The following is a 25,795-nucleotide window of genomic DNA, read 5'->3' on the forward strand; positions in this document are numbered from 1 at the left end:
ATTAGCAAACTGGAACAGCCCCCTTGAGGTACTGGGGAAAAATTAGAAATATTAAATTTCCCCACCTGGGGAATTCCTGATATTCTCACAAGCATTGGGGTCTACCATTTTAGTAGGACAAGCCCTCAATCTTTGGGTTTGCCTTTGTGAAGCTTGTTACTGCAAAGGACAGGCTAAACCTGCTTATAATTCTGCCTAAGAGTCTCCCCCTGAGTGCCTCTTTGTTGCTCAGATGTGGCCTCTGTCTCTAAGCCAACTCTGTAGGTGAACTCACTGCCCTCCCCCCTACATGGGACATGACTCCCAGGGGTGTAAATCTCCCTGGCAACGTGGGACAGGACTCCCAGAGATGAACCTGACTCTGGCATTGCGGGATTGAGAAAGCCTTCTTGGACCACAAGGGGGAAGAGAAATGAAGCAAAATACAGTTTTAGTGGCTGAGAGATCTCAAATGGAGTCGAGAGGTCATCCTGGAGGTTATTCTTATGCATTATATAGATATCCCTTTTTAGCTGTTAGTTTATTAGAATCGGTAGAAGGAAATACCTGAAACTGTTGAACTGTCATCCAATATCCTTGATTCTTGAAGACAATTGTATAACTATGTAGCTTACATGGTGTGACTGTGTCATTGTGAAAATCTTATGTCTCACACGCCCTTTATCCAGTGTATGGACAGATGAGTAGAAAAAAGGAGGGCAAAAGCTAAATGAATAATAGGGGGAGGAAAGGCGTATGAGATGTTTTGGGTTTTCTTTTGTACTTTTACTTTTATTTTTATTCTTATTTTAATTTTTATTGGCATAATGAAAATGTTCAAAAATTGTGGTGATGAAAGCACAACTATATGATGATACTGTGAACAACTGATAGTACACTTTGGATGACTGTAAGGTGTGTGAATATATCTTAATAAAATTGCATTAAAAATTCAAAAAAAATTCAGAAAGGCATTCAAACTGTACAGATAACTTCAAACTGCAGTTAACAGGAAAGGGAGAAAAGACAGATCCGAGGAGAGAAAAAACATCCTCTATCTCTGAAAACTACCAGCTTGCCCCATAGAGATCCTAAGACTATTATTGGCATGGTGTGGTGCTGGCACTGAAATTGGATCTAATCTGCTGCTACTAAGATTCTGTGGCATAATTTTGCATCTTGTTGCTACAGTTGACCATTCCACACCGTTTTCTGTTCCCAAAAAGCATCTCGGAAAGGCAATATGCACACGCATGCCTGTATCCAATCTGATCTCCATCCTGTGAGGAAAACAAACTTTTAACTTCCAAATATCAGGTGCCTCGGAGTTTCTCTTTCATGGGACTTTCCTCACTCTATGATTCCAAGACTGATTCATAGAATGTGATACTCAAATTCAAATCTCTATTTATTTTGATACTGTAAATACCGAGCTAAACACTGAGTGAGGGCTCTCTGTTTCATTAGTCTTTTTTTCAGAAGCAACAATGTCTCTTCCAGTTGTCTTCTTTGGTTGGATCTCCTCTTCACTGCTCTGCTTTTGGGGCAGCCTTCCTAGTGGAGAGGATGGGTAGCTGGTACCAGGCCTAACAGTCAAGTTACTAAGGCCCAGCGTTTCTGAGGGGGAAGGATGAGAGGCTGCTGTGTCTTCCTGAGAACTTTCTTTTGCAGGTATCTGGGAAGACTTAGGAGCCAAAATTGGGTTAAACTTATGTGCTGGGTCCATGGAAGTCTGGTTACAACTTGAAGCTTCTCTTGGATCTTGGGGTCTAAACGGGAAGGTGATGCTCAAGGCTCTCAAATTGCTACAGGCAGGCCTGGAGAGGATTTCATCCCAGTTTTGACAGCAGAGCCCAGACCTCCAACAAATGAAAAGTTCCACATGCTTTTTAACAAGTGCACAGCACTCCACTGAATGGTTTTAATCAGTCCCTTTTATGGACACTTGGGTTGGTCCCCATTTTTGTCTAAGGTAGGGCCTAGGAACCCTGTATTTTAAGCTTTAGGCTTAAGGATAACTGGCCAGGCTTTTGATATCAAATACAGATTCCTAAGCCCTACCCTAGCCCCACTAAATGATCATCTTTGGGGCATATGCATGTTTCAAAAGCTCCACGGGTGGTTCTGACGCACAGCCAAAGGTGAACCAAATGGAGAAGGTGAGCCAAATTGCCCTGACAAAAGTTGCCTCTGTTTGCCTTCCAACCAAGAGCGAGGAGAGCAGGGACCTATGTCCCCATCCCCCATCTACACCGGCTTTCATGAATTGCTGCATTCAGGGTCATTTGGATAGAAAGGACAGGGCAGAGGGTCATGGATTTTCTTATTAGTGAGGATTAGCATCCTCTCAGAGTTCACTGGCAATTTTCATTTCTTCTATTAACTGACTATCCATGTCCTTTGCTCATTTTTCTCTCATTGTGTAGTTACTCTTTTCCTTATTGATTGGAAAGAGTGGTACCTTTATTTTTTGTGATGTATATACAAAATAACAAATATTTATTTGGGTAAATAATTTAAGAAGATGAAAATGGAAACAAGTTATAAAAGAACAATACCAAAGATATTGAAAATACAGAGAAACTTCAGGTGAGCAGAACAGGCGAACAGCTGTTTGAGCGATCAGCTTCTGCAAAGTGTCATCAGAATTGACGAGAAAAGATGAAGCTATTTGGTCATTTCCCTTAGTGAATGGCTGTAGAGCTCTTCCTGTGGCTTCTGGAAAAGGGGCTGTAGGAAGACTGAAAACTACTCCTCTTCCTCCTCCCAAGTATACACTTTGTCTTGGTGACCTTTTTCTCCTGCCTTGATTTGCTAGATTTGTACTGAAAAAGCACTTACCAACTTTTAAAACATGTTTTCCCCCAATTTATTAAATTTCAAATGTTCAGAAAAGTGTAAAGAAATGTTCACTGAATACCCACAGGCACAACAATTACATTTTGCTCTACTTGCTTTATCACATCCCTAGCCCTTTACTCTTCCTGCTACCCATCCATCAGCCAGCACGGTGCATGAGAACGTCACCCAGGTTGTAGCAGGTTGTCAGCAGTCTTTCCCTTCATTGCTGAGTAGTGTTGTGCTCTATGAATATATGACCGTTTATTTATCCATTCTCCTATTGATTGACACCTGGGGCAGTTGTATGGCTGTAGTTTTTGGCTATGGTGAATAACATTGCTATGAAATTCTTGTACTAGTCTTTCATTTTTAATCATTATGAATATTACCCTTCACCTATCATTTGTGACAAATATATGTATATACATGTACATACACACATGTATATATATATATATATTTAATTTATTGTTTACCTTTTGACTTCATGGCATGTTTTCCTGTGCAGTCTTTTTCTTTATTGCTTCTGGGTTTCATATCATGATTGAAACACCTTTTTCTACCCTGATTTTATTAAAATATCCACTCTTTCCTTATAGTATTTTTATGCTTTCTTTTTTATATTTTGATCTTTGGACCATCTGAATTTATTTTGATGTCAGGAGTGAGGTAGAAGATTCAGACTTGTTGTTTAAATGGCTAGTAGGTTTTTCCAACATCATTTATTGAATAATCCATGTTTCCTTCACTGACTTGAAATGCCACTTTTCTTATATTCTCAATTCCCATGTATACCTTTATCTATTTCCTTTCCATTGACCTGCCTGTCTCTTCTTGTGTCAGTACCACAAGAGTGTCACAGGTTCATGATGTTTTATTATTTGCTAGTGCTAAAACCCTTTCCTGATTCTTCTTTTACAGAAATTTCCTAGCTATTCTTGTTTCTTTTTTCCCCCAGATGAACTTTTTTTTTTTATTAAATTCAGTTTTATTGAAATACATTCGCACACCATACAATCATCCATGGTATACAATCCACTGTCTACAGTATGATAACATAGTTATGCGTTCATCACCACAATCTGTCTCTGAACATTTTCCTTACATCAGAAAGAACCAGAACAAGAATAAAAAATAAAAGTGAAAAAAGAACACCCAAATCATCTCCCCATCCCACCCCATTTGTCCTTTAGTTTTTATCCCCATTCCTCCACTCATCCATACACTAGATAGAGGGGGTGTGATCCACAAGGTCTTCACAATCACACTGTCACCCCTTGTAATCTACATTATTATATAATTGTCTTCAGGAGTCCAGACTGCTGGGTTGGAGTTTGGTAGTTTCAGGTATTTACTTCTAGCTATTCCAATACATTAAAGCCTAAGAGGTGTTATGTATATAGTGCATAAGAATGTCCACCAGAGTGACCTCTCGACTCCATTTGGAATCTCTCAGCCACTGAAACTATTTCGTCTCATTTTGCATCCCCCTTTTGGTCAAGAAGATACTCTCAGTCCCATGATGCCGGGTCCACATTCATCCCCGGGAGTCATACTCTACGTTGCCAGGGAGATTTACATCCCTGGGAGTCGGGTCCCACGTAGGGGGGAGGGCAGCGAGTTCACCTGTCGAGATGGCTCAGTTAGAGAGAGAGAGGGCCACATCTGAGCAACAAAGAGGTACTCAGGGGGAGACTCTTAGGCACCATTACATGCAAGTTTAGACTCTCCTTTGTGGTAATGAGCTTCATAAGGGCAAGTCCCATGATTGAGGGCTCAGCACATCAAACCGCCAGTCCCAATGTTTGTGACAACATCAACTCCAGTCCAGGTGAGGATGTCCAACACATCCGCACCTTCCCCCAGATCCTCTCCCCCAGATGAACTTTTGAATCATTTTCTGGTGTTCAAAAAATAATCCTTTTAGGGTTTTTATTGTGATTCTTAATTTGAGGAAGAAAGTCTATCTTTCCAAGACACAAAAGGGGTGAGAGAAAGACAAACACCAAGGCTGAGTCTTGGGTTCCGGACTTGAGAACTAAGTTGATTCAGGGCCTCCAGGACCGTGGGGGTGGGGAGGGGACAATAATGGCTGCCCTTCGCTGGGCAGGAGGGTGACCAGGCTTGGGGGAACCACGAGCAGTTGGGTCTGTCCCTCCTGAGCTGGAGATCTCCGTGGACAGTCCAATGGGGGGAGCCTGTGTAAAGTTTCAAGTGGCAGACTGTTTTGGGACATCTGGGACAGCCACCAGGAGGACGAGGGGTAGAAGGAAGGGAAGGACCGCTGGGGCTGGCAGGAGTGCTGTGCAGCTGCTCAGCCTCGAGGCTGCCTGTGGGGTTGAGGGGGGAGTCAAACCACCGTCTCTGGGAACAGGCAACAGAACCAGCTCATGGGTTCAAACTCAGATTTTGAATTTTCATTTTTATTTTTTTATGTTGTGGGGCTGGGAGGACCAGCAGAGCTGAGTGAGGACAGCTGGGAGGGCAGGAAGGAGGTCTACAGGACATGAGTGTTCGTGCCTTGGCTGGCTGGTTTTGAGCAGTGGTCCCTGGGCAGGTGGACCCAATGCAGAGCCAACCATCCTGCCCCTGGGCAAGGGTTCTGGGCCCAAGAGCCTGGCGTGGCCCTGTGGGGAGGCCAGGGCCTGTCTGGGATCTGGCACTGCCAGGGCGCCTTGAGGCAAAGGGACAACACTGGGAGCCATGGGAAGACGGAAAGATAATGACAGAGGCGACAACCGGAGCTGAGGGACACCTGAGGGACACATCTGCAGGAATCAGAAGGGCCTGTGTGGCCAGGTGGGCTGAGAGCTGGGGCTTTGGACCAATTGCTGCTTCCATGCTTTACCCCACAGCCCCTGGGGGTGCGGCGGGCAGCGGGTTCTTCTTAGAGCATTTGTAGGCCCTGCTAGCCATAGCACCTGGGGAACGAGGTGTCCTCAACTGGTTCCTTCTCCACCTTCAAGGAGCTGTGGTTCCATCTTTGAGCCCCTGTCACCTGCCTGCCTCCTCCTAGCCACCTTGTGGGACAGCCTGGGCCCTGCCGCCATACACTGCTTTGCCTTGAGGCTGAAGGTCCATCAGCCAAGTTCAGGTGAAGCTGTAAGGAGGACACTTGCCTGCATGAAGGTGAGGTTGACGGACTTCCCTGTTGTCTTTGCCCAGTTTAGACTAGAAGCAACTGGCATCAACCCCACTGGCTGCCAGTGCTGGAGGGGAAGGGAGGGGCGGCAGGTCAGTATCTAAAGGAACCTGCTGGGGACTTCCTGGCGGGGGACTCCAGGGGGCTGGGGGTGGGGGTGGGAGCAAGGCCCTTCTCCTCCTCGCCTGTCACCTCCACTCCCAGCACGAGCAGGGCTAGTTATAGCCCCAGGTTTTGGGTCAGGCGCAGTGGGAGGGACAGGGAAGTCCCTGCTCTCCGTGGCCACCTCCCACGGGGTGCTCAGCTGCCTGGTGGCCTCCTGCAGTCTTCGTGGGTGTCTCTGTGAGGTGACAACCCTATACTCTCTCATCTAACAGACATGTCACCTGCCCCAGGCCCCCCTGGAGAGCCCCCTATGTGGGTGCCCCATGGAAACCTGGTGTGGGACAAGTTGGGTCCTTAATTGGGTCTGTCACCCTCTCAGTGGATCCCCATGAGCCCTGAAGTTTCAGCTTTCACTGCCCTTCTATGCCATTGTCCACATTATCTCCTCTAATTTCTGGGGCCACATGTAGTCAGCAAGTCGACAGAGCAATGGCCTGAAAGAAGAGTCTGGATTCTGAGGGCCAGCCAGCGTCTTTCTCGCTCTGTCCCCTGCCCCCGGCCCAGGATGGCCTCCCCCTGTCCTCTTTGTTTCATCCTGTGTAAAATGAGGGACTGGGGTCAAAAAGTGACGTGCTTCTGTGCTGTGATGCACAAGACATCAAGTAGTCTCTGAAAGAACGATCCCTTGAAAAATGAAAACATAGAGACACTTTTCTCCTGGCTGTTTATTACAGAATGAAGAAAAAACACACTGGCTTGAAACAAAAGCCGGATTGCAAATGTAATGAACTGTGATGTGGCCATTAAAATATGATTACACAAAGTCTGGACACTCAGGAAACTTTACAGGACAGTGGGGGTGGGTTTTCCACAACAGACATTTAAATATACATGATGATAATTGCAGATAAAAGCCATCAAAGACAAACCCCAAATCAACAATGTTTACAGACTTTTCCCCCCAAACCGTGGAGTCTTAGATCAAAACAGATTCTGAAAGGCCTGAAACCAGGAACATCTCACCTGCTCCCTGCAAACTCAGGTTGTTCTCTCTGCCTCCTGAATCTAAGGAGCTCTCCAGCTTCCTGGCAACTTTCCTTTGAGGGGGCACGTAGGCTAAAACAGCTTCTGCTGCAACATACTCATCAGATAAAGAGCGAGCAGAGATCTTAAGGTTTGCAGAAGAGATTAAGGCTCACACAAAGCAATAGACTTTTTAGCGAAAAGGGAAACTAACGGCCAGGTGGTTGTGTTTGGCGTGTGGCAGTTTGCACAACGTTTCTTGGTCGGAACCCAAAGCGACTCAGCCTCTGGCTTCACAAGGTATCACTGGAGCTCACAAAACAGTCTGCATATTTGTAACAATGTATAACAAACACAAAACAATGTATAAGAAACACAGCTATACCAAAACGAAAGCTATGCCGTCACTTTGTTTACAAAGTCACAAAATGAAGTATAAATACTTCTGTCATTAACGTTTAGGAAAACAATTTACAAAATGTTCAAATATGTACAGGTAGTTTGAAAAATTACCAGCTTTCGTTTTGCCACAGGTAGAGAGAGGGGTGGGCATGGACGGAGACCACTCACATTGTAATGAGAAACAACTGGGGGGAGGGGCTGGGGTCCCTTGGGAATTTGCTATGGATTCATGTTGCTGTCGAGAGTGACGTCAACCTGGGGGTTTCCGGGGGTGCCCTGGGGGACTTGGCCGGCACTCTGGGCTGCGGCATTTTGGGCAGCGGCATGCTGTTCCAAAATGTCACTGATCAGCCTCAGGTTGCACACCCAGTCTTCCTCGGGGCTCGCGCTGGCCCCCTTCTGAAGGGCGTCAGTGACACCCGCCTCACTGCAGTCAGGGGGTGCAATGAGACTGTTCAGGGGGAGCAGCTCAGGGGGGTTGCCCATTCTGTCGAACGGACCCGGGGATCGGCTGGCAGTGATGGTGGCGGCGGTGGCAGTGGCCGCAGCAGGGGCCACGTGGCTTGGCGGCTCAATGCCCTGGATGGGACTCAAGGGGCCAAAGCTGGCCAGGCCCTGCCGGAGGGACTTGGGGATGCCCAACAGGCTGAAGTGGGGGTTGGCTAGGGTGGTGCCCACGTTCCGGCCAGGCCTGCCTCCCGGGGCCTTAGTGAAGATGGAGTTGCTATCAAAATGCTGCTGAATGCCATTGTCTACTTGGCTCAGAGGTGGCCCCCTCGAAACCGCTGCGGTCACAGCTGCTGCTGCAGCCGCCACCCAGGGGGCTGCCTTGGGATTCTGTGCACACTGGCAGACGGTGCCCAGGCTGTCCATGGGGGTCTGGCCCGAGTGTGTGGGTACGGGAACCTGGGGGTTGGGTGAGATCAGGCTCTGGTGCCAGGTGGCTGGGATGACCCTTGGAATCAGATTGTTGTGAAAGAGCCCAGCTCTGGGTGCCATCACGTGCTGGCTGGCCGGGGAGCTCATCTTGGTGCAGGTACACTTGGAGGTGACTTGTTCTTGGACGGCTGCAGAAAGAGGCTGTCAGTCAGGATGCAAGCCCCGCTCCGTCGGACCCCAGGTCCACGCTCTCAACCACCAATTGGGTTTCTCCTCTTCTAACAGTGCCTGGATTAGTATCACTAGGCTAGAACCTTACCCCACAAGGTGAGCCCCTGGAGGCCACCAGCTTTCCTGGAACTTGGCTGTCCCTGCAGCTGCAGGTTGCCCGACGTGCCATTCCACCCTGGGCAGCTGGGACCCAGGCCCAAAGGAGCAGTGGCTTTTGCAGGACAACGGAGGAGCAAGGGTGTGCGGGAAGCACGGGGCCAACCGTGAGCTCCACGAGGTAGGGAACATGCCCGGTGTTTTGGCTAACGGCCGTCTCCCCAACTAATAAATAATTCATAGCTGCGCCAGAGGCAAAAGCAGGGTGGGGACGCCTGCCACCCCCAGGCGACTCCGACCCACCCTGGGGCTACATGTTGACCTTGAAGCTTACCTTGAAATTGGCGCACCTGTTGGGCTAGGTAGTCAGTCCCCCGCTCAGGGGTCATTGCCGTAAGACCTGAGATCCGCTTCTCTTGCTAAACAGAAAATGAACGAGACATGTTAGATGACAGCTACCCGGAAATGTGAGCCTTGGGATGCCTGCGAGGGACCCCAGGAGTTGGCTTTGGTGGAGCAGAAAGCACGGTGAGCACACCAGCAAGGGCTTGCATGCACACCTGCCCTCCCAAGCAAATGAAAGTAGGATTCTGCTCTTGGATTCAAAAACCTAGTTGCAACAGCACAGGATGGGGCAGGGAAGACAGAGCTGACTAGCAAGAGCATGTGGAAAAAAAATGTAGGTATCCTGGATGTCTGCCTGCTCAGCATGGGCCAGCAGTGAGAGGTGGTTACCAAAACAGCAAACGTAACAGAAGGTTGTGTTAATAGAAGCAGCATATGTAGAAGGAGGGAGGTGACAGTCCTACACTACTCTGCCCGGGTCAGGACATGCCTGTGGTGGTGGCTGCATTCAGGGGACAGGTGTCAGTGGCGGTTGGCACTGGACTCAGGACAGCCCAGGCTTGTTCCAGGAGCTCCTGGCACCCATGGCCAGACAATCACACCCAGTCAGATGGATGCACGCTCCATCACCAGGTAGCCAAACACCAACAACTTCCCTTCTTGCTCCTGGCTTGGCTGGATGAGTGTCCCACCTCCAGGCTCAGAGCCAGGCATGCAGAGGAGGGAGCCTGGGTGGCTGAGTCAGCTGAGGGGACAGGAGGCCAAAGTTCCAGCCCAAGAGCCATGGAGCCATTCAGGGGTTGAAGTGGGGAGAGAATCAGATGACGGCCATTCAGGTCCAGGTTGTGACTCCCAGTCCAGTGCTCGCAGCTCCACACCCTGGGCCACAGTCACCCCATCATCTCTGCTCCCCTGCTGCTATCCCTTGCCCCCTTCTCAAGATGCTGGAAAACTTGAACCTACAGCATGGGGTGTTCCAGCCAGTGGCTTCTCAGGCGGCTGCTCCCGGGGCCCAGTGGGGCTGGGGTGGGAGTGGGACGGGGTGGAGAGCCTGCGCTTGGAAGTGTGCCCAGCTCCTGGGCCTGGCAGCAGTTCCTGCCAAGGCAGAGAGGACAAACACATGGCACTGGGAAGACTCGGGTTTGCTTTTCAATCCTGCCCTTCACCTGCTTCCCGTCCCAGCTCTTGCCTCACTCTCTTCCAGGCTGCTGGGCTGTGGGCATTTGGCGGCTGCCCCAGGGTGCTGCCCCCTTCGGGAAGGCTTGGGTGGACAGGGACGCCGGGCTGCCGCCCTGGGCACTCTCTCCTAAGCTCTGCACACACTGTTTCACCCTGGCCTCACCCCAGCAGGGGGTCACACAGCTGCCCAAAGCCACAGCCTCAGGACACGGCGGGACGCTCGGCTCTGCCTGAGATGCAAGGCTGGACAGCTATTTTGGACTGTATTGCTTCCCTCCCCTTGTGCTCTTGCCCTTGACCCTGCCCTAGGAGCAGGGGGCAGAAATCTTCTGTCCCCAACTTACTGAAATGACATCTGAGGCTCAGAGAGGTTAAGTGACTTGCCCAAAGTGACACGTGTGTGGCCTGCAAGGCTACACCACCCCTAAATCCATCCCCACTGGTCGCCCATTAGCACAGAGGTCTTCAGGGTGGGGTGCCAGAGAGTAAGGAAAAGCAGGGGAGGGACGGAAAAGTCCACAGGGAACGGGATGCAAAGAGAAAAGACAGCCCTGGGTAAAGGGGTGCTGGCGAGGGTTCATCCAAGGTGGTGCGAAATCCAAAGCGTCTGAAGCTGAAGGGAAACTGGGCCGCGGCCTTGCGACAGAAAGCTCCCGGCCCAAACCTCGTGCCACCCTGGCCCTGTCGTCCCTCCAGCCCTCCCCAGGTGGCCGCTTCCTTTGTTTTGCAGACGGAGGCCCCATCCTTTGTTCCAATCAATGTGCTCCAGAGATAAGCCCCAAGAAAACAGTTGTTGCCTTTTGACACTGACAACTAGAACCCTTGGAAAATGGAGAAAACAGGAAATGACCAATGTTTTCGGGGCCCAGGAGGAAATGGTGGGTGAAAGCTGCTGCCCAGTGCTGGAAGGAAGGCCCAGACAGCGCGGCCGTCAAATGCCTCATTTTGCTGGGGCTGCCATTGGCCTGACACCTGGTCCTCCCGTGCCTGGTGACACTGACAGCCCCAGGGCAGCCCCAGGCTCTTCCTCTGCCACCCCTCCAGGCCCTCACGTTGAGGGCCACATTCAGACAGCTTTGCCCCGACACCCAGGAACCTGCGACACTCCCCCCATGGCCTCCCTCATCAGCCACCACGTGCTAATGCCGCCTGTCTGTCCCTCATCATAGAGGGACATAATCTCACTGTCTGTTCAATCACTGCCTCTGGCAAGGGCTCACTGTAATTGGGTGGGGTGGTCAGCAGGAGGGCAGCTCATCAGCAGGACTCACGGACTGATGCCCACTCAGCTCCTGGTTTTCAGCCTGGTTGAGACTGGGGTTGCCCCGTGACCGCCTAGAGGAAAGCACCTTGCCTTTGAGGGGGAGTAAAAGGAGAGAGCTTCTGGGAGAAGCAGGGAGTGGCTCTAAAGCCTTACTTTGTAAAGCCCATTTCAGGGGTCCCCTGCCCGGTGAGTGCTCCCACAGCACGAGGCACTCCGCTAGCCGTCCCAAAGGTTAATGAGCTCTAGGGTGGCCAAGGGGTCCCAGGGACGGCAATTCTGCAGCCTTGGAGGGTGGATTTGAGTGGTGGACACAGTCAAAAGGCAGAGTAAGTGCTGGCCTTTCCAAGGGGCTTTCTCTGGAGGACACAAAGTTTGGATGGTGAAGTGCTAAAATGTCTGGGATAAAAATTGCTCTGCTGACCCTAGAGCAGCACTTGTACTTCCCAAAGGAAGTGCTATGGGTGGGGTGTGAGATGGCTCTGTCTGAGTGGGAGGCCAATCACTGGGAACACCTCTGGCCACTGGTTTCCAAAGATGAAAGGGGCTGCTTGGAAGGGGTGAGCTCCCCATCATTGGAAGTGTGCAAGCAGCCATTGGGTAGGAATACTCCAGAAAGGTTCCCTGCAATGAATGGCAGGCAAGAGTTGATTACTTCCTCCATCCCTGCTAACTCTCCAAGTTTCTCTAGAATGCTCCAGAGGAGGCAGGATGATGGTGAGTGAAGGATGTGCCATCAGGGCCACGCCTCCCTGGGATATCACTGTCATTTCACATAGTAACACATGCTTTGGCTTGGGAAGAGACATAAGTGCGTGTGTGGGGGGATCAAATTCTTGGGGCAAGCTAGCTGGGGCCCCCTTGTTTGTGGCTTCTGAGTGGACAGTTTGTCTGTCTGCTGTGCTAATTCTGTTGCCCTGGCTTGACCAGATCACTCCAGTTTCAGCAAAAAAGCAAAGAGCTGCAGAGCACTGTGTCTGTGAGAGCACAAGGAGAAAAGGTGGTTAAAAAGAGAGAAATGGCCCTCAATAACCCCAGCATGGAAAGAACTGCCTCATCTTCCAGACAGGGCAGTAGATACAGGGGACAGCTGGATGGCTGTCTCCTGACCACTGTCCCTCAGAAAACACTCTTTTCCCCAGTGCTCCCTGCAAATCCTGTGCACATTTCAGGCACCAGAATGCCCACCCCATGCTCCCAGTGAAAGCCTCAGCCAAGTCACATGCTCCGGCTGCCGCGCACCATCTTGCTCTCACAAGCACCGATGCGACTCCCGGGGCAAGGTGAGCCTTTCCTTCTTGACTCTAGAAGACGATCCGAACTCACAGCCATCTTGGGCACCGTGTCCTCCCTCCCTGGGCCTCCAGTCCTCTGGTGGGGCAATCTGCCTTCCCCCTTCTCTGGAGCTGCAGTCCTGGGCTGAGGGCGAGGAGCACCACAGGGTGCTGAGCCCACATAAGATGGCAGGCAGGAGAGGCGCTTCCGGAATTAGGCAGAGAGGAACTGTGGGGCTTCAGGGGTGCAGAAGCTCAGCCCTGTCCGCATCAGGCTCACAGTCTGTCGGCAGGTGGGGAGCACCCAGGGCAATCCCCACTCATCCCCCTGGAGCACTCTGCTGGCCTTGGGTTGTCCCTTTGCAAAATAACGCCCAGGAGTAAGGAGAGAATTAGCAGGGTGAGCGAGCGCTAGAAAGTCCTGGCAGGTGGAGTACAGAGCGTTACAGGCTGCGGGCAGGCTGAGCGGGGGACCGCGCCCGCGTCACACAGGAGGGAAACGAGGCGCGGAGAGGGGCGGCACTTACCTGCGGCGTCGCAGCTAGGCAGAGGTGGAGCGGGCACCTGCCTCCAGGCCTTCGGCTCCCAGGCGCCCCAGGGCGCCACCTCTGAGGCGCTGTGCGAGGCGGTGTCTCGGGCCAGCTCCTGAGCGAAGGAGCTGCTGCGCAGGAAGGACTCGCTCCCCAGGGCCTGGCAGGACGGGGGCTGTCGCCCGAGGCTGGCCTGGGGGGCCCTGGCTTCCCCGAGCTTGCAGGCTTTGTCTACATGAGTCTACAACAACCGATTGAACAATCCATCAGCTGCTTGGCCAAGACAAGGTTCTGACTGATCTCATCACTACCCTGATTTCCTGGCTGGGTCTTTGGGGTGTTGTGTTTCCACACACAAACTGATTTGGGGAAACGAAAGCCGAGAGCACCGTGTGCTTAACTTTTCTGGGGTCACAGACTCGTCTGAGGATCAGTTAAGAGCTATGGTCTCTCTTCACGGAAAAAAGCACTGAGGTGTCCTGCCCTCCAACATTTTGCCTACAATTCCAGAGGGCTTTGGGGCCACTTGATCCCCATCCCTGGATCCCCTATTAAGAAGCCCCTGCCTTGAGCAATTATCGTCTTGTTGAAAACAGGAACAAAGCTAAGGCAAGTGGCTGGTTCATCTTCAATGACTTTGACCAATCACAGTCACACACCCCCACTCCACACTTGCAGCAATGCACACAACTCTAAACTGGTTTGTAGGTAAGTGTGTAGACATGCTGAGGAATCTGCAAAACCAAATGGTGAGTGTAAAATCCAAAGTCTCCCACCAGCCAAGTCCTCCTGAACTGCAGCCTCCGCTGGACCTCACACCTCCAGGGGCCCGAGGTTTCGGGACTTGCATGTGGGTGGCACCTCACCTCTCCATCCTACTTTAGAAGACAGGGATTGTGCCAGAATGAACAGATGACCCAATTCTTTCAGCTGAAGGCAATTAAAAAGCCCTCGGAGTCGACAGTGGAAAGCTTCCAAACTCCACTGGGCGGCTGGTACAGCCCTGATGCCCTGATAAGCCCACCAAGCGCTTGGCAACAGTGGGGACCAGAAGTCCCAGGGGGGAGCCTGCCTGATGGGAAGTAGCTTCTCTTCTGTATGAAACAGCATCTTCACGCGCCTGCTTTTCTCTTAACACCCAAGCTGCAAGTGACCATCTGCATCTGCTACCAAACAGCCCAGGGAAACGGGAAACATTCGCCCCCAAATCTAAGAGTTTGTTCAGCACAAAGCTAAACACCTGGAGTCAATTCAATTCGTTGCAATAAACACTTAGTAAACACCAACTGTGAGTAAGTCCTTGTAATGGATGAGAGCTGAGTAGACATTTGGATGTGTCAATTGAAATAACAATAAAAACTGTCACCACTGAATGTATCAAGCATTTACTAAGTGCCAGGCACCAACCCAAATGCTTTAAATATCTGATCTCACTCAATCCTTATAAATAAGACATAGATGAGGTAGGAGCTGTTATTGTCCTTATTTTACAGGTGGGGAAACTGAGGCCCAGAGAGGTTAAGTAATTTGCCCACAGTCACACCCCTGGTTAGTAGCGGACCAGGATGTAAACTCAGGTTTGTTCCCACGTAGTTTGCCATGGTGTGGATGTGAGTGTATGTTCAGACATTAACTTGCCATATGGAAAATGATTTTTGAAATGTAGAAACAGTTAGAAGGTGTCATTAAAAAAGGTATAAGCAAGGTTTAAAAGGGGGGGGTGGTGGGAGGCTGCAGGCAGATTTTTAAGAACAAATGATAAATATGTAACAATGGGAATATGAAGACAACCTAACTACCTGGAGAGTTTTAGAGGTGAAGACTGCCCCCCCCCAAAAAAAATTAAAACACAAAAACAAAAGAACAACATGAAATATTTTTACCGAGTGCCTCAACATACTTGTGAAAAAGACTTCCCTGCAATTGAGAATATCTTCTTGACCAAAAGGGGGATGCAAAATGAGACGAAATAGTTTCAGTGGCTGAGAGATTTCAAATGGAGTCGAGAGGTCACTCTGGTGGACATTCTTATGCACTATATAGATAACACCTCTTAGGTTTTAATGTATTGGAGTAGCTAGAAGTAAATACCTGAAACTACCAAACTCCAACCCAGCAGTCTGGACTCCTGAAGACAATTATATAATAATGTAGATTACAAGGGGTGACAGTGTGATTGTGAAAGCCCTGTGGATCACACTCCCTTTATCCAGTGTATGGATGGATGAGTAGAAAAATGGGGACAAGGACTAAATGAAAAATAGGGTGGGATGGGGGGGAATGATTTGGGTGTTCTTTTTTACTTTTATTTTTTATTCTTATTCTGATTCTTTCTGGTGTAAGGAAAATGTTCAAAAATCGATTGGGGTGATGAATGCATAACTATATGATCATACTGTGAACAGCTGATTGTATACCATGGATGATTGTATGGCATGTTAATATATTTCAATAAAACTAAACTTAATTTAAAAAAAAAAAAAAAAGACTTTCCTGCCATTCTGATGGAATTTACCGACTAACTAGAGAAGATTCAGTGCCCCTCCCCTTGGGTCGTTTCATTATTCACTGGCCATCTGCAACTTCATTTCATCAAGCTCCAATTTGTCCTTGGAGCAAGGTCATCTGGGACATGAGCAGAAATATCACTTTCTACAATTAGCAAGTCCATATGCCTGTATATCTAGCTCCTTGTTAATTTTAAGCAGTATTTTAAAGTCACTTTGGAGTTTTAAAGATCCCAATATACAAGAATTGTGCATTGTATCAGAATTCTGCTTACTTGCTCACTCCGCGATGACACATTCTAAAAGCCACGAACTGGGTTTATTTGTACAGAACTGAAGCATTTTAAGCTTTTGCTCAGGAAGCCCTCATAGCTTCCTGTGATTTGTAGGGTATTGGTGATGGGTCAGGAAACAGGATCCCCCCATCAGCATGAACATACGCTTGCAGGTCCTCAGTTGTCCATTGGCAGAAAACGCTGCAGGTGGTTCGTGCAAAGGACCAGTAGCAGATGTCCCAACAGTGTGGGGAAGGGCCTGGTGGGCCAGAATGGTAGCCAGCACTTCTCAGACCAGTGCAACCCCCAGTGACAGAATGAAGTAAGTAAAAGAGATGAAATGCAACCCTGACTCTAGTCGAAAGAGAGCTTTGTAGCTGATGTTCCTGCACTTTCTCAGTTTTATTCAGTTAGGAAAAGAAACTGCAGATCACACATCCTTTAAGTGGGAGGCTCCCCCTACCCCCAAAGAAAAGGTTGTTAGGGACATTTAAACTTCTAGAGGTTTCCAAACATAAGGCAAATCCATCCCTCTCTTTGAAGCCACTGAAAGTCATAGAAAAGCAAGTAAGTCAATAATTGGCAGGCATGATTACCCACTTGTGGGACTGGCTGGTTCCACATGATTCTGAACTTCATGGAAGAGACCACGGGGAGGGGAGGCTTATGCAAGTCTGGTGCCTGATTTCACGGAGGACACACCCACTCATTCCCCCAAGCCTGGGCTTTCTGGGACTGCCAGGAAGCTTGCTGGAACCAGGTTGGCCCAGGTTCCCTACCAAGAAATCCTCCAATGGCTCACCGCTGCCTGGAAACACGGCGCATCCTGCAAAGTCTGCCCTTAAGTTCTCCATCGCCTGACTCCGACCATCTTTGGGATTTGTCACAAACTCGACCCTGGACCCAGTCACCTGCATCGCCTTGGAGTTCTCCAGGCAGCCAGCCCTGTGGGATTGTCTTCTGTACTTGTCCTCCTTGCTTCACTCAAGCCTGGACGGCCCTTTCTCCAAGTTTCTGTCCTGTGTATCCTTTGAGGTCCAGCTCCTGCAGCTGAACATCTCTGGGTGGCTGACCGCTCCTACTTGACCATGTCTTAACCATTTCTCCATCCCTCCACTCCCCAGACAGTGCCTGCCACAAGCAAAGGACTCAGCAAGTATTTGCAGAATCCAATCAACTTTACTCTGTTATGGGCTTGGTCTAATGTCACAGGCTATTGGGAGATTATAATCTGGTGAGCACTGTGCTGCTCTCTTTTTTGGAATGAATGTCAACGATCAGCTGAGCCTTTTTTTTTGTCTTTTGTTTTTTTTTCTTTTATTATTATTATTTTTTATTGAGATTTTTCAGATACCATACAACTATCCAAAGATCCAAAGTGTACAATCAATTGCCCACGGCACCACCATACAGCTGTGCATCCATCAACAAAATTAATTTTTTTTTCAATTTTTAGAACATTTTCACTACTCCAGAAAAGAAATAAAGACAAAAAAAAAAGGAAACTCAGATCCTCCCATATCCCTAACCATGCCCCCCTCCATTGTCAGCTGAGCCTTTTTCCATGTTTATGCACATTTTCTCATCCATTTCCCACGCTGTTGGGATACTAAACCTGTCAGTAAACAGAGAATGACTGTAATTATACAATGAAAATAATGGCAACTAACATATTTACTGAGCTCTGTGCACACATGCCTTTGAGATTATCCCCAGTTTACAGGATGTGGCACTGCAGAGGGGCTCACTCAGGCCACACAGACAGCTGGGATACAGACCTGGATCTGATTTCAGAGCTTGTACCTCTAATTCTAATTCTAATTCTAATTCTAATTTTAAAGAGGTTACCTTTGTAATTAAAATTAACATCTTAAACTAATAACAACCCAGTTTGACTAGCAGCAAACTAATTTCAGGAGTATACAAACTCTCCACTCCTAGATATCTTTGCCCTTCTCCCTTCATATTGTTATTGCCTCAGAGTACATCTTTATACATTGTATGCCCATTAACATAGATTTAAATGTTATGTTACACATTTGCCTAAGTCATATGGGGGCAGGGAGAGCAGTTATAAACCAAGAGTACAATACAAGATCTTTTATTTTCCTATGTAGTTACCTTTACCAGTGTTCTTTATTTCTTCTTATGGCTTCAAGTTACTGTGTAGACTCCTTTTATTTCAGCCTGAAGGACTCCCTTTAGCATTTCTGGAATGGTAGGTCTTCTGTTAATTAACTCACTCAGCTTTGTAAATGTCTTATTTCTCCTTCATTGTTGAAAGATAATTTTGCTGGATATAGAATTCTTGGTTGACAGTTTTTTTCTTTAAGGACTTCAAGTATGTAATCCCGCTGTTTCCTGGCCTCCATGGTTTCTGATGATAAATCTGCTGTAAATCTTACTTAGGGATCCCTTGCATGTGACAAGTCATTTCTCTCTTGTTGCTTTCAAAATCCTTTCTTTGTCTTTGGATTTTGACAATTTTGCTATAATGTGTTTTGGTGTAGAGCTCTTAGAGTCTATCCCCCTTGGAGTTCATTTAGTTTCCTGGATGGGTATATTTATGTCATTCATCTGATTTGGGAAGTTTTTGGCCATCACTTCTTCAAATACTTTTTCTGCCCTTTGTCTCTCTCTTGTCCTCTGGGACGCCAATGACACATATGTGGTCCCTCAGACTCTGTTCATTTTTCTTTTTTTTTTCTTTCTGCTCCTCACACTGGATAATTTCAATTGTTTTGTCTTCACTGTTGTGGCTTCTTTCTTCTACATGTTCAAATCTGCTGTTAAATCAGTCTAATGAGGTTTTCATTTCAATTACTGTACTTAGCAGCTCCAAAATTTCTGTTTGGTTCCTTTTCATAATTTCTATCTCTTTATTTTGTTCATACATTTCCCTAATTTCCTTTAGCTCTTTGTATATGGATTCCTTTCACTTACTGACCACATTTAAGAGAGTTGGTTTAAAGTTTTTGACTAATAGTTCCAATGTGTGAACTTCCTCAGTGATGGTTTCTGGCAAATTCTTTTATTTTTTTCCATGAAGGAGCCATACTTTTCTGCTTCATTTGTATTTTGTAATTTCTTGTTGAGAACTGGACATTCTGAGTATTATGTTGTTATAACTCTGGATATCTAGTTCTCCTACTCCTCTAGAATTGCTAAGCTTTGTTGTTGTTGTTTAGGGCTGGTACTTTCTAAACTATTTTTGCTCCCAAGTGGGACTGGAAAGAGAAAATAGCTACTGCCTCTTCGAGTCTCCTCTGCTGCTTTTGCTTAAGAGGGATTGGAACAATGGCCACCCAGCAAACTGAAGGAGGTAATCAAATGCAGTGATCGGTAATCAGACCATAGACCTCTGGGTTTTGGAAGATTAGGTCCTTATAGCCCACCCTAGCACCAGCAAGCTGCACCTGGAGCTGAGGCTGCAGTCCCTACTGCTGCCTGCCACAGGCTGGGGATGGGAGATGGTAGCTGTAGCATGGAAGGTGAAATTCACCAATATTTACCGCAATTTACCAGCTTCTTCTTCCAGCTCTTCCCTGGATGCTGCACACTGTTCCACCAGACTCCAGAGTTTCAAAACAGCTGATTCAGACAGTTCCTGCCAGTTCAACAGCTGTTTTAGTGGAGAAACTGATTCCTGGAGCCCCCTTCTCCACCAACTCCCCACAATCCTCCCCACCAAATGCTTTCTTAACAGGCTGCTGTGCATTTCATCACAGAAAGAATGGAATGCTTTACCGCTGCACTGTCCAGTATGGTAGCCATCAGTCACATGTGGCTGTTGAGCACTTGAAATGTGGCTGGTACGAATGAGGAATGGAATTTTTAATAGTGTGTCCTTGTTATTAATTAAAATTTAAATTTCATGTTGTATGGTGAATGCTGGGCCTGTTTTCAGTAATGCTGGATAATGAAGTAGGATGCCCATGTGTTTGGTTGGGCTAGGTGGGCCCTGGGAACCACCTGGGCAGCAAGACAAGGCCAAGAGGACTGCTACTGGGGTATCAGGACCTGGGGCAAAGGGGAAGTGCATCAAGGTTCTCTGGAGCCTTGAGTCTCAGCAGTCTGTGGCACTAGTTGCTCTGACAGCTTCTGGAAAGTTCTCAGTGTGTCATGATAATGCTGATAACAGCTACGATGTGTTGAACGTGTACCAGGTGGCAGGCACCTAGTGAAAGACATTACAGGTTTCATCTCATTTAATCCTCACAGCAACCTTGAAAGATGGAGCCATTAAAGTTCAGAGAAGCAAACCAACTTGCTCAAAGTCACACAGTAAGTAAGTGGCAGAGCTGGAAGAAGAACCCATGTTTGACTTATTCCAAATTCCAGGCTTTTAATCACAAACACTAAAAATGCTTCAAGATCAAGCAACGTTCAAAGCATCACCCTTCTGCTTATGCAGATCCCTCCACGTGTTCCCCCACCTCAGTGTCTCCTGCTGGGTACAGTCGTCCCCTGCACCAGGGTTTCAGAGGAGCCATCCAACTAACCATCACATTCAGGAAACCGAGGAAGGGAGCAGCAGGATTTCCTTTGGAGACTTCCAGATTTAGACAGCAGATTTAACATATACACCTAAATTCACTCCCTCCCAAAGTGAGATTCAAACTACAGTAAGGGCTTTGTTTTGTTTTGTTTTGTTTTGTTTTTAAAGGCACAGTCCCACAAGGATGGCCCAAAGTTAAGTGACTGAACAGACCCAAGGAGGCTGAATTACAAGATGGCAGAAGAGAAAGCTGGAAACCAACTGGCTCTATGTGCCAGAATCTCAGGATCTGGCTCAGGATCCGGCTCAGGAGCAGGCTCAGGAGCAGGAGCTCCAGGTCCTCTCTGGTGGATAAAGTGGGCCAGTTAACGTAATGGAAATTGCTTGAAAGCTGTTTAAGAAGCTGATGGATCCCTGGAACCCCTCCCCAATTCCATGTCCCTGAGCATCTGCCTCACCCCGATCCTGGCAGAGATCTAGGGGCTTATGCCCTGGGTCGGGGTCTCTGGATGACCATTTGCTGGTGAATTCCCTGCTCTGCCTTCTAGGCCCTGCTACCTGGATCAGCTGAGGACACTCATGTCATCACCTGGAGGTGTTCTCCATTGACTTCCACCTGGCAGCTGCACCTGCTGGAGGCAGACAACAGAGCAGCCCAATCCCTCCAACCATATTCCTCCTGCGTGCCCAGCACTGTGTCCACTGCTCTCCCAGGAGTCTTGGTGGTGGGGAACCCTACACGTTCCAAGGTTCACTGTGACCTCAGCCACCGACTTCCCAGGACAGGGAGCTGGGGGCAGACTAGAGCCAGGGAATGCTAGGTTCTCTTCTTCTGGAAGCCTTCATCTAACAGTGGCACTTTGACTCTTTCCTTACACACCTAGCTCTGTGCTTCCCACTTGGCTGTTCAAAATGACGTGACTATTTATTTATAGTCCCTCAGTCGGTGATGATAGTATATAGAAAGCAATAGAATGATTATCTCCAAATCAGGGCAGTGGTTACTGCTGTAGGCGGGAGGGGTACATGGAGGGCTTTTTTAATGTTCTATTTCTTAACTTGGGTGGTGGGTACATGGGGGCTGTCTTTATTGATATGCTTTATGTACTCTTCTATGAGATTAACAAAAAGATCTCCTTCAGGAAAAACAGGCATCATGTAAGTGGGAACTATAGTGCTTCATCAAATGAACAATCCAAGTTTATATAAAGGCGTCATCATTCAGAGGTTAAAAAAGTCGTTTTGGAATTCAGGGAGTATTTACTTTTCTTTTCCATTGCCAATCTCAGCTCTTTCTGGGGATGCTCCAGTCAGAGGGGATGAGGGGAGTGTTGAGGCTGCAGGGAACTGGCTCAGCCACTCTCTCCAGGGAACTTGAGCTTGCCTTGTGTCGGCAACCTCAGTTCTTGCCATGAGCACCAACCTTTCCTGGGCTCAGGATTTGGGGCTTGCCTTCTCCCCAGAGACATTGTGAAAATAAACACTCAAATGGGTGTTTCAACCACAAACATGACCCTGTGCCTCCCTGCCTCTCTCCCTCACAGCTACCCGTCTGCTCTCCTTCCTTCTCTCCTCTCATGGGAGGGGGAGAGCCTTCTTTGCTGTCCTCTCACTCAAGTCCCCAGGATGGCCCTGGCTCACAGTCTGGGAGACACTGGGTGCAACCAACTCTCCGTGGCTTAGGTGGGGTCACTGAAGCTCGTGGCAGGGAAGGGCCCTGCCCCGACCTGGAGCGGACCAAAACTCATGAGGCAACGTCCAATTTTCAGTCCAGTGAGTCTTCTTGAAACCCCTTTTCCCCAAAGGCAGCCACTTCCTCTGGCCCAAAAGCCAGGAAGGGACACGAGGAAAGTGGAAGTGAGGGTGCTCAGCTTCGAATGCAGCCTGGAGGAGACCTCCCTATCTAGAAAGCAGATGCCACTGAGGGAGAAGAGAGGTGAGTGTCCCATGCAGAAGTGACCCCTTTCAATGCCTCTCTGATTCTAAGTCAAAAGGGCACCGCCTCATATTTCTGAGTTCTCCAGGCCAGTGTTGGGAAAGGCTTACTCTGCACACTGCTGCCAGCCCCTGCACCTGCCCTTGGGAAGAGAGGACACGGAGGTTTTTGGAGGCCCAGGGGCATGGGGTGAGGGGCAAAATCCTTGGTGGTGAAACAGACAGAGGAACAGTAGCCAGGTGCCAGACCTCCCTTCTTCAGCTCAAATCCAAAGGCTCTGGGAATCCTTCTGGCACACACCACTGTCCCCACCCCACCCCCCAAATGTCCTTGGACAGTGATAGCAGTGCCGTCTCTGGTGGCCAGCTGTTTGGAATGCACCCCACCCCATCTAGAGCCTTTTCCCAGGCGGGGCCCAGCTGCACATCTCTCCCCCTGACTTTCTGAAAAGTCCGCCTCATTTTCCTTGTCCCACCAGGAAGCAAGAGCTCTCACTGTGCCAGGCTCTTCTCCCCACTGCCCTCCACCTCCCAGCCACTGGGCCTCTGGTGTCCCAGCACCACTGCTTCTTTCCAGCCCTCCAGCCCCCGCATGAAGTTCTGGCCATTAGCATTTACTGATTGCCATTCAGCCCTGATTCCACCAGGGTCAACGGCCTGGGCTCTGAGAGTTGTCACACGCTGGAAGAGGAGAGGAGGCTCTTCCCCCAAAGAGTTTGGATGACACGCCCATCCACTTGCAGCGAAAGCCTCTCTATAGGCCTGGCAGTAGGTGGTCCAAGAACTAATGGAACCTGGTCACTCCTGTGTCACCAATCACGAGGGGTAGGAAGGAATGTCAGAAGGGGCGGCCACAGACCTGGGGTCTAGACTTAGCACCTCCTTCACTTGGCAGCCGCGTGTCCTTGGGAAAGTCACAGTACCTCTCAAAGCCTGTTTCCTCATCGACAGGGGGAAAGCTCTCACTGCTGGGCTCGGTGCCGCAGAGGATAAAGAGCTCCGGGCTGGGCAGGGAATCCCGGCATGGGTGCTCAACTGCAAAGAACGTAGGAAGTGCCCGTCCTTGTCTCAGAAGCGAGGCCCTCTGCTTCCCTCAAGGCCCCAAATGCCTGAGCCCAGAGTCCTGAACCAAACGTCAGGAGCCTTGGGCTGCTCCTGGAGGGCAATCTTTTCCAGCCTTGCTCAACTCCCACTCCCCCAGTGGGAAAACTGGGGTTGACCCACATCAGCCCGGCTGGGAGCTAGAGGGGCCTCTACTGCCTTCCTCAAGTGCCTACTGGCAAACAGTGAGGGCTTGGGGGAGGGAGGGAGCTGGGTGCCCCAGGGGATGCTGTCTGGAGACAGGAGCCCGGGAGGGCAGGGAGGGAGGGAGGTGCCTTGGGCTCCTGAGGGCACCAGGTTCCCACGGAGAAGAGGGCAGGGAGAGTTGGATGCAGACACCAAGGCCACTAGGGTTTGGGAGAAGCATGTTTGTGGTAAAGTCGTGTGTATCCCATTTGCAAAGCCATCACTTGTGAGGAATGTAGGGCAGAAGAGATAGCTAAGAAAAATCCCAGAATCTTAAAGGCCTGAACTGGAAGGGCCATGAGGATCACCTGCACTAGCAGTTCTCAGAGCAGGGGTCCTGGGCCAGCAGCATCAGCATCCTCTAGGCACGTGTTACAAATGCAAATTCCCAGGCACCACTGGAATTCAGATCTGCTGACTCAGAGCCTCTGGGGGCAGGGCCCAGCCAGCCGGGTTCCAGCGTGAGGGCGGCGCACACTCAAGTTGGGGCACCACTGATCTCCTCTAACCCAGTCACAAGGACAGTAAATGGCCTGGTGGAGTGGGACAGACCCAAGACCAAATCTGGATTCCACAACTTAATCAGCTGTAGGCTTGGCTAAACCTTAGTCTCCTCTTCTATAATGTGAAAACGCTAACCTTGTTGTAAGGATTACATTCACTCAATCATTGATCCATTGGCTATTTCATGTGCACCTACTAGGAGCTAAGACCTGTGCGGAGTGCTGCGGACACAATGGCGAGTGAAAGCAGACACGGTCCCTTACCTGGTGGAGCTTACAGTCTAGTTAGGAGAGTAGACATGAAGCAGATAATTGCTCAAATAAATGACTGATTCCATGTGCAAACTGGGGAGTGCTGGGAAAGGAAGAGAGGGGGTGAGGAGGGAAGGTGCTCAGTGTCTGGCTCATGGTAGAAATTCAGTAACGAAGCTGGTGGTAAAAGCCAAGTTTCCCAAGCCCCTGATTGATGCTGTCCTGTGGGCAGATATGGCCTGGAGCTGCGTCTCATTTGACTCACACAATATTGCAAACTCTTTTGAATGGGAATGTCTCCAGCAGGGCGAGTGTGCTCTTTCTTTCATTCCAAGCGTTTGTTTTTTTTCCATTGCTGCAAACCTGTTCTTTCGCTGCCGAGTGAGCATGGTGGCCAGAGGTACCTGGGACATGGGGACAGCACATTACCCAGCGTTTCTAGACTTGGAGCTGGATCCCTTTGGGGAGGGGTAAATAGATTTCCCACAGAGGTAGGTGTTTTGGAAGGCAACTGCCGCACTTGCCCTATGCAGCCCCTATGCTTTGGGGGTTCCAGGGTGTGGCACTTTGCTCAGGCTTAAATGGAGCAGCAGAGTGGGCATGCGATCATTTCAGGCCAGTATGCTTGGAGGAGTTCCTGTGGGCTTCTGGGAAAAAAGTGTCCTTGCTCTTCTGACAGAGCTTCTAGAAGCAGCCGTCTCTCCTGGAGCCCCTGGAGTTGCAGCTATCGTGTGCCCACAAGGGGGAGCCAGCCTTAGATCCAAGCCGATGCTACAGAAGAGGCAGGGAAGAAACAGCATCTTTGGTGACACTGTTGAGCTGCTGAATCACACCAGCCCTAGACTTGCATTCACAGGAGCCAGTAAGTCCCCTTTATTGTTTAAGCCAGTTTGAACTGAGTTTTCTGCACAGTCCTCAGTCACGTTCCCTTATCATTATCCACCCCAGCACACTCCAGTCAACACGTCCGGTGTGGAGCAAATATCGTCATCTTGGGCTCTTCGTTCAGATCTCAAGCTCAAATACTCTATTTTGCATTAGCAGAATGCAAGGCACACTTTAGAGGCAACAGCGAAGCTTAACAACATTAAGAATTTCTGGATCATATTCAGTTCCAATGCAAACTCGGATCTGTACTTTGTGGGTTCTGTGAAGAAAATAATTGACAATCCAAACTGGAATTCATCTATGGAAAATAGGCAGTGCTAGTTCCTAAAAGCAATTATCGGCACCAAGCTCCTGAATTTTTAA

General features: G+C 49.1%; 1 protein-coding gene across 2 annotated transcripts in view; it reads right to left on the reverse strand.

Moving 5' to 3' along the window:
* Nucleotides 1-6,774: 6,774 nt before the first annotated feature.
* MAMLD1 (mastermind like domain containing 1) overlaps nucleotides 6,775-25,795 on the reverse strand; it is an 87,109-nt gene continuing 68,088 nt past the window's right edge. The window contains exons 5-7 of one of the 2 annotated variants that reach the window (XM_037821727.1): nucleotides 13,285-13,528; nucleotides 9,033-9,117; nucleotides 8,424-8,559 (exon numbers count right to left, since the gene is read on the reverse strand). In XM_037821727.1, the coding sequence (XP_037677655.1) occupies nucleotides 9,077-9,117; nucleotides 13,285-13,528 (285 nt within the window). In that variant the 3' untranslated portion in view covers nucleotides 8,424-8,559; nucleotides 9,033-9,076. Of the gene's footprint in view, nucleotides 8,560-9,032; nucleotides 9,118-13,284; nucleotides 13,529-25,795 lie in introns of both variants that reach the window. The other variant, XM_037821726.1, reaches the window with a different exon arrangement.

Source organism: Choloepus didactylus, chromosome X (genome assembly GCF_015220235.1).
Source record: "Choloepus didactylus isolate mChoDid1 chromosome X, mChoDid1.pri, whole genome shotgun sequence".
Classification (NCBI taxonomy): domain Eukaryota; kingdom Metazoa; phylum Chordata; class Mammalia; order Pilosa; family Megalonychidae; genus Choloepus; species Choloepus didactylus.